This window comes from Alternaria arbusti, assembly GCF_024043155.1.
Source record: "Alternaria arbusti strain BMP 1465 chromosome Unknown scaffold_4, whole genome shotgun sequence".
In the NCBI taxonomy this organism is placed as follows: Eukaryota; Fungi; Ascomycota; class Dothideomycetes; order Pleosporales; family Pleosporaceae; genus Alternaria; species Alternaria arbusti.
Window position 1 is genome coordinate 2096506 of NW_026249944.1, and position 13464 is coordinate 2109969.

A 13464-nucleotide genomic window follows, 5' to 3' on the forward strand; every position below is an offset into this window, starting at 1 on the left:
CGACAGGACTGATGATAACGTAGTGGTTGCGATGGCGGGCTGGGAGTGGGGAAACTTGCATGGCGTGTCGCGGTACGCTGATTGGCTGAGCGGGTGGGCTGGCTCAGTCGTGCCTTCCTTTCCTAAATAGCGCTCCTGCCATGTGACCATCTCTGCTCCTTCCTCGTGATTCAACTCGGAAGTTGGTCGTTCGATCCTGCCTGAAGAAGCCCAAAGTCTGCAATATCAAGAAAGGTAAGAAACCTTTTGTTCTCTTTTCTTTCGCACACTTTGAGAAGTGTGCATCCAGCCTGTCAAGCGTCGCCGGCCGAACAAGTTGCTACGCCTTCGTCCGTCACCTGATTTCGCGCGCATCCACATCCATTTGGAACATCGTCGCAGTACCATCGGTAAGTGACCATGGCTCTTTTCGCGCGACCGCCGGAAAGCCCTGCATAGACATGCCACCCTGTGCTCCTGCACGGGCTGTCGTTTGAGAAGCGCACCTGGCGTCATGGTGGCCTCGAGCGCGCCTGCCCGCTCGCTTTCCGCGGTGTTGTCGGTCGGCATCCCGCACTCGATGGACGCGCATCCACCACGACGCACGACGCCATTGTGCGCTTCCTACCGCTCGCACGATACGACGGCGTTCTTTTGAGTCGTGACAGTTGCGTCTCACAACAACGGCCAAATGGAAGCGCCCAATCCTTCTGCTTGCTGGCGCTGTGTCGCACCACCTTGACCTACTCACCTGCTCGCGCCCGTGCTAATGTTTGTCGAACGCAGGCCTCTATTGCGCTCCCCAAGCGCACGATTGCTACATCAAGTCGTCTTCGGCTTGTGCGTGAACCGGTGGGCACAGTGCCGCTGCTCCCCCGCCCCGGTGCGTTGCGCCTGCGACTCACGCTTCGAGCGCGTCTGTTCTGCCACTTTCACCAGCCTTCCCACACGTCACCCGCCTAACTCACTCACTCACGGCCACCTCCTGGTCGCCCAAAGGAGCACTGTGTCCTAGCCAGACTTCAGCGCCCTCACTCACCATTGGTCCTGTACATCCCAGACCTCGCCGTCTCAGCAACCAGGCGCAGAACCTCGACGTCGATCCTAGCGTCCCACGCGGATTCCAGCTGCTTCTACTCATCCCTTCCAGATACCCCACCAGACACTATGGCTGACACCGCCGGATACCCTACCGACGGCAAGCTGGATGCCCACAACGTCCACACCAACAAACGGAAGCGCGACACGCGCGACCAAGGCCTGAACCGACCTGCTCCCCATTCCGCCAACAACGACCTCACCGACCAAGCCACTGCCTCATTTCTCGCCGCGCACAACGCCGCCGACGACGACATGCAGCAACAGTTCGACGTACACCACAACGGTGGGACCAACACCGCGAGTGTCGGCGACACTGCCGCCGCCGCGCTTGCCTATCACCAGATGACGGTCCCCCAGGCGACAGAACTCCAGTTCCAGCCACAGAACTCAGGCGACGGCTCCTTCAGCATGGGAGACCACGGCCAACAACAAACGGGCATGCAAGACTTTAGTCTCGAGGCTTTGAAGGCAGCTACACAGACGGGTCGTCCCGGTCAAACAGCACCCAGCGACTCGCCACCGCAAAGCTCTGCGCACAAACCTCAAGTCGGCACAGATGAGTGGCACAAGGTCCGGAGGGATAATCACAAAGAAGGTAGACGTCCGTGCGAGTCCTCCTAGATACAGTTACTAACAGCTGCATAGTTGAACGCCGCCGCCGCGAGACCATCAACGAGGGAATCAACGAACTAGCCAAGATCGTTCCCGGCTGCGAGAAGAACAAGGGCTCCATCCTGCAACGGGCTGTCCAGTTCATTACTCAACTGAAGGAGAACGAGCAACAAAACATCGAAAAGTGGACGCTTGAGAAGCTACTCACCGAGCAAGCTATCACCGAGCTCAGCGCTAGTTGCGACAAATTCAAGGCCGAATGCCAACGGGCGTGGGACGAGTGCAATATCTACAAGCGCACATGCGAAGCTAACGGCATCATACCCGACGAGATCAAAGAGCGCCAGGAGAACGGCGAACAGACGGGAGCTAATCCCATGTAGAACTGGGAAGAAGCCTCGTTTTTCGACTATCTTATCGATACGATAGCAACCTTGCCTTGATAGCCATGTTCGGAAGACACATATCTGTACTTCTTTTCTCGGCCTGTCGGTCTACTGTTTATTCCCCGCACTGGCAGTGCGGCAGATTATGTTATGTTCGGCGTACAGTTGTGGAGATGACGCTCGCTCTTTAGGGACGGGTTTTTCTTATTCGTTTGCATCTGGTGGCAGCGATCGCGGTGCGCCTGGGTTGGCCTCTCCCATACAGACAACCGGGGCTTCTCTTACGTCTTCTGAGGGCTAGCGACACATTTTACAGCAAGGAGGCGTTCTGCAATCGTACATGAATTTCGGTACTCAATACCCATCGCTAGTTGTGTTATGAGTAATATGAGATGTGTTGTTGGGATGACTTGCAACATATGGGCATTAGAAACAAGTGAATGTTTAGCAGGATTCGCGCTAATCGGAGCCCTGCTTATCCATCCGTTAGCGGTCGGCGCATCCCACCTGCCGTGCATGCACAGCGCACCTCACCTTCTTGAACCGTGAAGACACTTGCCTCGCCGCTCTACCAAACTGATCCGTCTGAGAACCATGATCTGCACGTGAAAGGAGTCCCAGACATGGTGGGCGTAGCACGCTTCCACCGACCTGACAACCCCACACCCACATAATTCACGCGACCGACCATGGCCGACAGCGACGTGCCCGGAGAGCCACTCGTGCCTCCCATACTGGATGCAGCTGAGCTGATCGGGAATTCGAGCGCTGATTTCCCTGTCATTGAGGCGGAGCCCGAGGAAGAGCTCAATCTGCCCCTCGATACCGCCGAGCAGCAGCGCATACTGCTGCAACAGGACCAGGACCAGCCCCAAGCAGGGCCTCCCCTCACGCTGCCAGCCCGCCCTGGCCTGCAACGAGGCAATTCAGTTCCTACGCCCGCGCCGAACCTGCCCCCGCCCGCACCGCCTGTACCGCCGCCCGACACGCCACAGAACGATTCGCTTTCGCTCGCACAACTGCAGAACCTCGTGAGGGGCATACCCAAGGTCGAGCCCGCCCCGTACGCTTTCACATACGATGACGCATCATGTTTCGAGGAGGAGCTGGAGGAGTGGTTCTCGTATGCCGTCGAGGAGCAGGCAATGCTGCTCAAGACCCAGGCGTCCTATGCATTGGAGTGGAGCGCATTTCATGGCCTAAACGACGTGTCCAATGGCGAGGATGGCTTGGACTGGGCCTCGGCGACGACGACACAACACGACGACTTCGTGCGACATCTATTGGGGGGACTCAAGGAAGTCGACCCTGTCTTGAGGTTGAAGAAACTGGAAGCATTGGTCTATGTCCTCCTTGGGTGCTGGCATGAGACTGCAGGGCTGCCTGACCCAGCTGCGGGTGAGGCAACAGAGTCTAGCACGACTTCAGCGCGCAACTCTGCATATATCAAGTCAGGTCGGCAGGCCTCGCTCATTAAGCGCAATGTGCACCTACTCGCCGAGAGTAATGGCGTACAGACCATCGTGGACGCACTCAGCTCGTCGCTCCTGCGAGCATGCGGCGCGGATGTCACACCTGATGCTCAACGCGATTCGAAAGAGGCAGAACGACGCGAAATTTGGTGTACCATGACTGCAGTCTATGTCTTGTTGGAAGTCGCACGTGATGAGGAAAAGACGCAGGATAGCCGTACCCTCAGAAGCGCCATCCTCGACTTAGAGAAGCCAGGTCTTCTTATGCTATTCGTGGATCTTATCGCGAAACTACGGTGGGACGAGTCGATCAATCTACCGCTTAGCAAGATCTCACTGCTACTCTGGAAGGCCATGTTGGTGACTTTCGGCGGTCTTGCAGAAGTTGCCAAGGTCAAAGAGACCTTCCGGGACACCAGCCTCGAGTCAGAGGATTCCAAGGGTCAGCCACTCATCACCGCGTCCCCTCTTGATTATCACCTCTTCAGACAAGAGATAAGCTCCAAGTATCCTGCGTACAATCCACCGCTTCCCGTGTTCCCCCTTGAGCCAGAGAACAACTCCATCTTGCCGCCACTAAAGAACCACCCCAACAAGGTCGCTGGCAACCATGTATTCGGCTCTGGGTTAGGCGACAAAAATGGGAACAGCACATCCATCCTGCATCAACCGGTTCATATCGCAACTCCGGCACCCTCACCTCCTCCTTCGCCTGCAGGCCCCGGTGGCAAAGGTGGAAAGAAGCAGAACTACCAGACAAACCAACTGTTCCCGTTCTTGTATCCGCCACTCGACGAGTCTAGTAACAAGTTGGGTGGAAAGGGCTCGACCGACCTACAGGACCTTCTGGTGGGACGCAAGTGGGAGGGCTCAGATATTCCTGCTTCTATCTTGGAAGCCGCGGAACTGTTCGCTAAACGCATGAAGGCCACGCGTGCCATGAAGCAGCTGTGGGAGGAACGTGTCGCATTTATGAAGTACGAGCGCGGTTGGACAGGCCCTGACGAGAACCCCGATATCGAGGAGCTGTCACTCGAACCGAGTGGGAAAGCTCAGTCAAAAGAACTCACACCCGGCAGCAATGAGGAGCGCTTGCACTTGGTCGAGGAATTCTACGTGAGTGGGCCAAAACTCAATGAGGATACACCAGCTGACCGTACACTAGCGCATCGCACTGCCTAATCTACAGTCACTAATAATTGTTCTGATTAAAGCCATCCTTGCGCACGTCACGGCACTTGTGACACAGTCCAGTGGCGCGAACGGGCTCCAGAGCGGTTTCCAATTTCAGGATAACCAGAACGGCACGACAGCCGGACGGCCTGACATGAGCGGCATGAACGGACATGGTAGCACCGTGGCGACGAATGAGGAGCTTGACGCGATGCGCACACAAGAAGTCCTGGATAAAGCAGTCACCGGCACTCTTATATTGATCCTCAAATGGTTCAAAGTCTCCCACATCCTCAAATTCGAGTATATCACGCAGCTACTCGTTGACTCAAGCTACGTTCCGTTGATCTTGAAGCTACTACAATTACAAGAGGTCGAGAAGATTGTAAACTTCAAGAGTGAGCAGGAAGAGTTAAACTTCTTCAGCTTTTGCCGGACACATTCCAGGAACGCCTCTGAAGAGGACCGCGTTGGAGGAAACGAAGGAGAAGCGCATGACGGCGAATCTGACGAAGACGACGCCGTCCCACCCCCAATCCGTCTGTCCAGAGAAGACTCGAACGAATCAGGTGTTGAGCCAGCCCTACCACCTGCCCAGTTACAACCTCCAGAGGTAGACGAGCTCGGCTTTCCAACGAACGAGCTGCCTAAAGAGCCAATCACCAATTTCTCATGGCGCGCGTTCTTCACGTCAATCAACTACCTGCGGATCATGCAGAAGATCTGCAAGAACAAAGCACATCGCAACCTCATGCTTGTTTCGTACAAGTCTTCGCAATTCCTTCGCAAGAGCCTGAAGGTACCACAGCCGGAACTACGCCTGTACACACTCAAGCTATTCAAGAATCAAGTTCCGTACTGCGGTCGCAAGTGGCGACAATCGAACATGCGCGTCATCACTGCAGTCTATTTGCACTGTCGACCTGAGCTCCGAGACGACTGGTTGGCAGGAAGTGACGTGGATGCCGAGGTCGACGAAAGTGTTCCGCTCGAGCAGGCTTTACGATCACTTACACACTGGCACAACCTCAAGCGATACCCTGAAAGCCTAGGTGCCAAACCTGGCGTTCTTGAGGAGGAACAAGACTTCTTCCGTAACGAGCTCGAGAAGATGGACTGGGGTGAAGAGGCTGCGAATGAGGGCGAGCTAGAGCATGGCTGGCCGGATCTTCCGGTTGAGGGTTGGTGAACATCTTCCCCCCTCGCTCCTGAACATTCCATCGTCTAGCATCTTGGTCCATTTGATATCCAGTCTGGATGTCATATTAATAGTTGGCGCAGATGATTCCCAACGCGGACGGTTTCTCCAGCGACCCAAGTATCAACTACATCGGCGCAGAGAAGCAGTGCGAAGTGGAAGGCAGGCAAGACCAACACTTTCGCGTTCCATCTCAGAATCGGCTCCCAAAACATGGCCTAGCCCATCAGTGTTCAGAAGGTCAAAGCGTGCCTCTCGGTGGGATATTCACAGCGAGTTAGAAGACCTAGTCATAGCATCGACACGTGCTGATAGCGATGACGACAATGACGAACATGCAAGGGATAACGAATTCGATGAGTCGAGGAAGGATAGAGTCAAGTTTCATTTAAATCATTTGAACGACGGCTGGCAGAGGAAAGGAACTCGAGAGCTGCAACGTGAGAGGAGAGCGAAAAGCGAAGGCACCGCATCTAGTCCAGAGGCTGTTTAATGACGAGGCATGCGACAGACGATGCTGCATCTTTTTTCGCAAGCCGCGGATCTGGCCAGGTATACTCATAGAATACAAAAGCACTCAGGAAACAATCGCATTAAATACCGCATGGTTCGTATAAGTGCTGAGCACTAGGACTTAATGCAGTGATGTGGATGATTGATGTTCAAATGCCGCGACAATTGAGGCTAATATCGCCATTGTGTAGCTGTACTGAAGAGAGAGTGCAGCAGTGCACCGCGTTGGAGCTAGCACAGCATCAGGTCAGACAGTCTGGAAAGCAAATGACCGCCAATTAGCCATCAGCGTATCCGGCTTACCTGGGGTAGCTTTGCAAAAGAAGAAATGCGGCCCGTCTTGCCTGACTCGGGATGGCACTACCCCGAGCTCCCCACAGGTTGGGGTTGGCTAAAAGACGTCGGCGTCTGCTCTGTCGTCGGAACAATTGAACTCATTCGTTCTCCAATCTTCATCACTTTTCTTGTAGGGTTCTGTTTTGCGTCTTCTGCGTGTGTGCTTGTAAATATTCCATATTGTACCACTACTTGAACGCACGGCACCATGTCAAAGGTTTTCGACTATGGCGAGGGTCAGTTACCGCTTCCGCATTCCGATCGAACCTTCATCGCTGACACTCCCAATCAGTCGCGCAGCACAACACAGCGGAAAGCTGCTGGGTAATTCTTTACGGCAACGTTTACGATGTAACGCGCTTCATCCCCGAGCACCCTGGCGGCTCCAAAGTCATCCTCCAACTCGCCGGCACCGACGCAACCGAAGAATACGATCCCATCCACCCGCCGGGCATCCTCGAAGAGAACCTCGAAGCTTCCGATAAGCTCGGCACCATCAACACAGACACCCTCCCGAAAGAGGAGAAGACACCAGAAGAGACGGGCGAGGCGCAGGATGAAGGTCCGGTGGATCTGGACAGCCTGCTGAACCTCGATGAGATTGAAGAGGTGGCAACGAAGCAGATACCATACAAGGCCTGGGCATACTACTTCTCTGCGAGTGACGACCTGCAGAGCAAGTCCTTCAACAACAGCGTATACCGAAGCATACTGCTGCGGCCACGCGTCTTCGTCGACTGCACCCGCTGCGACACATCGACGTCCTTCATCGGCAACAATGTCAAACTCCCCATCTACGTCTCGCCCGCCGCCATGGCGCGCCTCGCCAACGCCGACGGCGAATGGGGCATCGCGCAAGCCTGCTCGCAATACGGCGCCATGCAAATCATCTCACAAAACGCGTCCATGACGCCCGAACAAATCGTCGCAGACGCCACCCCTGGCCAGGTCTTCGGCTGGCAACTCTACGTCCAGAACGAGCGCCAGAAGAGCGAAGCCATCCTCGCCCGCATGAACAAACTGGATTGTATAAAATTTATCTGCCTCACGCTCGACGCGCCCGTTCCCGGTAAACGCGAACACGACGAGCGCAGCAAGAACGTCGGCTCCAACCTCCCCGTCCGTGCCTCGGTCCAGGAATCACAATCGCTGTCTAAGACTAGCACGAGCGCAGTTACACCCACACAAGCCAGCGAAGATGAGAAACCAAAGCCGAAGTCAATGGGTATGGGTCAGTCGTTATTCTGGGGCACAGCCGCAGATTTGACGTGGCGCTCTACTTTGCCCTGGCTAGCGAAACACACGGACAAACCCATTGTACTCAAGGGCATTCAAACGCACGAAGATGCTTACCTGGCTTCTCTACACGCACCCCATGTCAAAGCTATCATCCTGTCAAATCACGGCGGCAGGGCTCTCGACACCGCGCCCCCGGCTGTGCACACACTTCTCGAGATACGAAAGTACTGTCCTGAAGTATTCGATCGCATCGAGGTATGGGTAGACGGCGGCATCAAGCGCGGGACAGATGTAGTCAAGGCACTCTGTCTCGGTGCCAAAGGTGTGGGCGTGGGACGGGCGGCGTTGTTTGGATTGGGTGCGGGTGGTAAGGAGGGTGTTGCGAGGGTTCTTGAGAGTAAGTCTTCGTTGCGTAACCCACTTCTACAATGTTGGTGCTAATGGTGAAAAACAGTTCTGAAAGCGGAAACGGAGACGTGCATGCGTTTACTGGGTGTGGAAAAGGTGGAGCAATTGGGCATGCAGTATATCAACACGAGAGCTGTTGAACGGGATATCTGGGATGGACCGGGTATGGAGAGGACGGCTGTGAAGGCTAAGTTGTAGAGAAGAATCTATTCTCGTTGGAAGCCGTTGAGTATCCGGACAAACTTGCAGAAAGTTTAAGAAATGAGGAACTCTTGTGAGCGTCGCTATGTCAGACTTAAACATGCCTGATCCTACTTGTTCTCGGATCCTAGAGAGGTGGTTTTACCTTTCGTTGAGTCTTGGTTTCACGCCTCGCGTCCGAAATTGCGGCATGTTACCAGCCTTAGGCCGCGAGTCCATTGTGGCCTGACTACTCGCATGTTCACCAGAGCCCGATCAGACTATGTTTTGAGAGGAACATGGTGTTCTGTAGAAGGTTTGACGGTAGACTGTTTCACGTGCTACTTGGCGTCCTTATTCCCACGCAAACGGGAATGTTGCTTTACAGCACCACGTCTTACAAGTAGAGAAACTGAGCAGGTGCGCTTCCGTCTGGAGCATGACGGACCTAAGGTCGATGGGGCTCTCAAGCGAGGTAGACTTGTAGGATGAAGCTGTCCGTATTTCCTTTGTATGGGGATGGCACAATTGACCAGACTTTTTGTGGCACAGCATGGCAAGGTGGACTAGACTCGGGGCCATACTTCCGTTGAGACATGACCCGGTCGGGACCCTCACAAGCCCGGCTTGCAATACTTAAGCTTTGCGCATCAGGCCATCTCGCTGCTTGCTCTGGGAACCTCGAGTTTGGCTTCGGTCCGCTGTCTCAACGTGTTACTTGGCTGGGCGTTCGTCTCGGAAACGCTAGGGTTACGCTACGAAGAGGAGTACACGGCATCTGAACCTACTTTTCTGGTGATGTCTTGGGGATACCAAGGATATTAGTGCTGTTTTCTAGACCAGTCGGACATCAGTGTAGCATTTGGTGAAATGGTCTAGAACAATGTCGGAGTGATAGTCGGGTCTTCCGAGAGGGGATAGTAATGGAATTCTTCAAGTCTGTGTTCTTTTACCATAGTAAAACGGACCTGAGACATAGTATCACTTTTCTTTGGTGGACATGCAGTCGACCCGTTGAATGGCTTAATGCCAGTCTACGACTTCCCCATCACACGTTTCACTGGTGAATGTGATCGAGTAGTGATAGCATGAGGCCGTCATTCTTACTCAGAACCTACCTGTGCATGCTTTAGAGCGAGGGTTTTCCTAGTGCGAGCGTACAAACGTCTGAAGGCATCCAGCGTTGTGCCTGAAAGGTGGAGTTACGTGGTTACATAGGAAAACCAAGCCACCCCTGTTCCTTGCCGATGTATCAAACGGCGCCACCAACCAAAATTCAGCCTTACCCACCATGTTGGTTCGTACTAACGCTCCTGCAGCCTGCCACGTGTGTGCCTTCTGCATCAGGCATGTACCCTCTATCCTCCACCAAGGGTTGTTCTTCACCAATGCTTCAACAACGTGCCCGTAGCTTCGCCCGCTCCGTGCCGGATACAGCGTCTCCTTTGACTGGTACCGCGCCCTGTACTGCTGGCATCGCGGAAAGGCCATTGGGGCGTCTAATGACGTTGCTTGTCCATAGTGACACCTGACGCTGCGCGCAATCTTGAGAGGAACGCGCTAGAAGCGTGGCTGATTGCTGATTGATGCAGACGCCTAGGATAATGCAGTCTGACGTCCTCGTCGACGTTGCAAGCCCAATCAGGATATGCATCTATGGTTTCGGGGATTCTTACAGCTGGCTCGGTTGCGGCACGATCCTAACGCCGCATTCACTATGAAGACATAGGCCGGCTGTGGCGGCAGTAGGTCCCATGCTATAGCTGTTTGCATGCGACAGGAGCACAAGGAGGCCAAGAGAGATTGGCCCACGGGAGCTGTTTGGAAGGGGAAGAGCATTCCGTGCATCAGAGCAGGCAGGGGCTTTGAGGTATTCCATCGCCCTCCGGTGATGCACCTTGACATCATCCTCTCCAGAGGCATGGTACATAGTGCAAGTGGACCCGAATGGCCTGCCGCCCTGTTCTCGTGATGCTACTCCCACTGGAGGACCCTGAAAAGCTATCGTGAGGAGCTTGGACAGCTGTTGGATGCAAAGCGACGGGGGCTGAGCTTGCGAGCTTGCTTCACTATTCGCGGCCGCGGTGAGATTGCGATGATGAGGTACGGGTGCGCGCGCGGGGCCCAAATGGGGGAAATTATATAAAGCGACCCTGACACTTATCGGGCCCGTGGACTACTGTGTGTTTCGAAACATCTCTACTGTCTTGCTCATCTTGATGACCGTGGTACTGCCTTCCTAAATCAAGATCAACGGACTATTTCACCGCGACTGCGCCCCTTCTCTCCGTTACGATCGTCTAAATACGGGGTCCCGTCCAAGATATCTTGCCCTTCTCAGAAAGCAACTCGACTTCATCTCTCCCTCTCTCTGCTTCTCTCAGCTGCGCCTCATCTACCCCGGCTACCACTTCCGCCCGCTCGATCCGGCCAACTACGCACCATGAAGGACTGCCCGACGTGCAAAGGCAATGGAACCACAAAGTGCGACGCCTGCAACGGCAAGGGCTGCCCATCGTGCAAGCGGTCCGGCAGCAACAAGTGCAGCGTGTGTGAAGGCACCGGCGCGATACATGCAGAACATTGAGCTGGTCCTGTAAACGAGCTGGAACTCCGAGGTGCGTACCTGCTCAAACCGTCGCGCACGGCAGCCAGCACAGCCACAGGCCCCCTCCCTTACACAGCGCATCATTCACTCCCATGTCTGAGCGCTAGCCGATTGCTTCCGAGACACGACCGAGCATCGACTGACATATCGCAGATCATCCTCGTCTTACCCATTCATTTCATTTCCCTTTGTCCCATTAGCGTTTTGCACACAGTCATTATCGTCGCGCGGGCGCAGAAAACGATCAAGTTGGTCACCGTGTGGGGGGTTGCGAAGAGCGAGATACGCAGAGGCGGCAGGATTGCGGCACTGGAAAAGGCACGTCAGCCAACACGTGCATGAGATTATACCCAAGGAGGCAATTTCCGACTGTTCCGGAGTTTCAAAGTTTAAGGCGTTGACGGTCTGTCACTTTTTTCATTGGCCGAACTTAATTGTGATTGCGAAAGAGCTGGATTTTACGGGTTTGAGGGTATCGCGAGGACGGGGGGTTGGGTTGATGACGTTTGTCGTTGTCGGCTCGCTTTGGCTCGGGCTACCAGTAGTGCTGCAGCTGCCGTTTCGCCGGCGCGGTAACGCGAGCTCCTGAGCACTCGTCGCTTAGATAGCAATCACAAACTACTTCCCGCTCTGAACGCAGGCCGTCGTTGTGCACCCGTATACATTATGCGAGCCTTGCACATGCGGATGTGCAGTCTGGTCTTGCCGATTGCATGAGCAGCAACCTGTTCGGTGACTACCGCAGGCACGGTGAGTGACAGGAATGACAGGAGCGACGCTTTCTAGCGCCTCTTTCGCGAAAAGAGGTAATTATCTTGAATCTCATTTTCTGTCTAACTCAGACAGGCTCGCCAGCGATACTAGATACCAGTCGTAGAACGTATCTTCGCAGGCTGAATCTGAGCAGCTTTGACACTTCCCTCCTTCAAACTCACCCGGCGTGGAACATGTCTCAGCGACCAACTTGAGCATTCTCGCGGACACTGGCTGGAAGGTTCATCGCTACCTGACTGCAAGATGTCACTGAATGCGGCATTTGTTACAAAGCCTTCGGCCAGGACCAACGCGTCTTAACTCGTATTCCTGGACCAATCGCCTCAAACCACGTCTCCAAAGTCTCGTACCTGAGTACATGGCCGGGCATGCATGACGAAGACGCGAACCATTGTGCTCTAGGCTCATGATCGTTTAATGCGTATCTTTGGCACAGAGACCTTACCTACAGTGAGTAGTAACCGGCATGAAACAAGTCACCTTTGGTGTCACCCTCACGGAATAGGCTTTCGGCAACCTTCGTGGCGCAGCCTCTAATGTCAAGGAATACCTGCTGGTCTTTAGACAAAGAGGAAGGGACATATAGGCGGGGTTCCGCAAGCTACATGATTAGGGAGACAGTACCTGTACCGCTGCATTGATACTTGTCACTATGTTACTACGCTACACAGAATGAGGCTACTATTGCGCGGCTCATAAAGGCCTTCCAGCTTATTGTAGCATTGACAGTGTATCAGTAAGCTTCAGGAGGCACGTCACTGAGCGTTCGAAATGTGTGCCGCATGTGTGTAGAAAGTGCGCCATCAATCGAGCGCCTTCTACCAGTGTTGATATTGGCATCCTGCGACCCTTTCTGTTCAATGTATCCTGCCCCCATTGTATCCTCTACCCGATTACTTTCATCGAATAGGGTGTGCTTTCCTCAAGACCTCGTACCGCGATCAAGAAGTGAAGTGTTTACAGAAATCAAATGTTGTGATAAGAAGGTGGGCAGTAGATGAAGAATACTGTATAAGCACACTGCCGTAGAAACCTGACTGCTCAAGTGCTGGCTTATTTGCCGGTGGCCCTGAGGCCGTCATCCTTTAAGCCTTCATTCGGGTATCGAGAGAACTGAGTGGTTAGCCAGGAATATTCAAATCACGTTATCTTCATTTCACATGACAGCGGCTTCAAAAGTGCTGTAGATTCAGGCAAAGTCTTGAAGGTCGAGCCTAATCGTAATTAAGCGTTCCTAAAGGTTGGGCTGGTGTGTGGCAGAGTTTGTTCGTCTGTCGCTTCAACTTAAGTGCAGAGAGTGACAAAAAGGTTCAGCCCCTTAGTCTCTCACACATTTATTGAACTTCATTCGAAGAGAAGCTGAATACCATAGAAACTTCAAGTACGAAGGTCATTGCGATAGGCCTTGTTTAGGGAGACAGAATCTAGATGTTTGGGTAGATTGCTTGATGTTCCTGGATACTCGTGGAGCCAACCCCACTTTCA

General features: G+C 53.9%; 3 protein-coding genes across 3 annotated transcripts; all 3 read left to right on the forward strand.

Annotated features, from left to right (window-relative positions):
* Window positions 1–1146: 1146 nt before the first annotated feature.
* J4E86_004353 (uncharacterized protein) lies at window positions 1147–2075 on the forward strand (the record flags this gene model as incomplete). Its single annotated transcript, XM_051444896.1, has 2 exons — window positions 1147–1675; window positions 1726–2075. 2 exons carry the CDS (start codon window positions 1147–1149, stop codon window positions 2073–2075), a joined length of 879 nt encoding a protein of 292 aa, XP_051304521.1.
* Window positions 2076–2767: 692 nt separating this feature from the next.
* On the forward strand, window positions 2768–5912 carry J4E86_004354 (uncharacterized protein; the record flags this gene model as incomplete). The annotated part of the gene is made up of 2 exons (XM_051444897.1): window positions 2768–4666; window positions 4716–5912. The coding sequence occupies 2 exons, from the start codon at window positions 2768–2770 to the stop codon at window positions 5910–5912; spliced, it is 3096 nt and encodes a 1031-aa protein (XP_051304522.1).
* A 1066-nt stretch (window positions 5913–6978) lies between these two features.
* J4E86_004355 (uncharacterized protein) lies at window positions 6979–8615 on the forward strand (the record flags this gene model as incomplete). Its single annotated transcript, XM_051444898.1, has 3 exons — window positions 6979–7006; window positions 7063–8406; window positions 8464–8615. 3 exons carry the CDS (start codon window positions 6979–6981, stop codon window positions 8613–8615), a joined length of 1524 nt encoding a protein of 507 aa, XP_051304523.1.
* Window positions 8616–13464: the final 4849 nt, after the last annotated feature.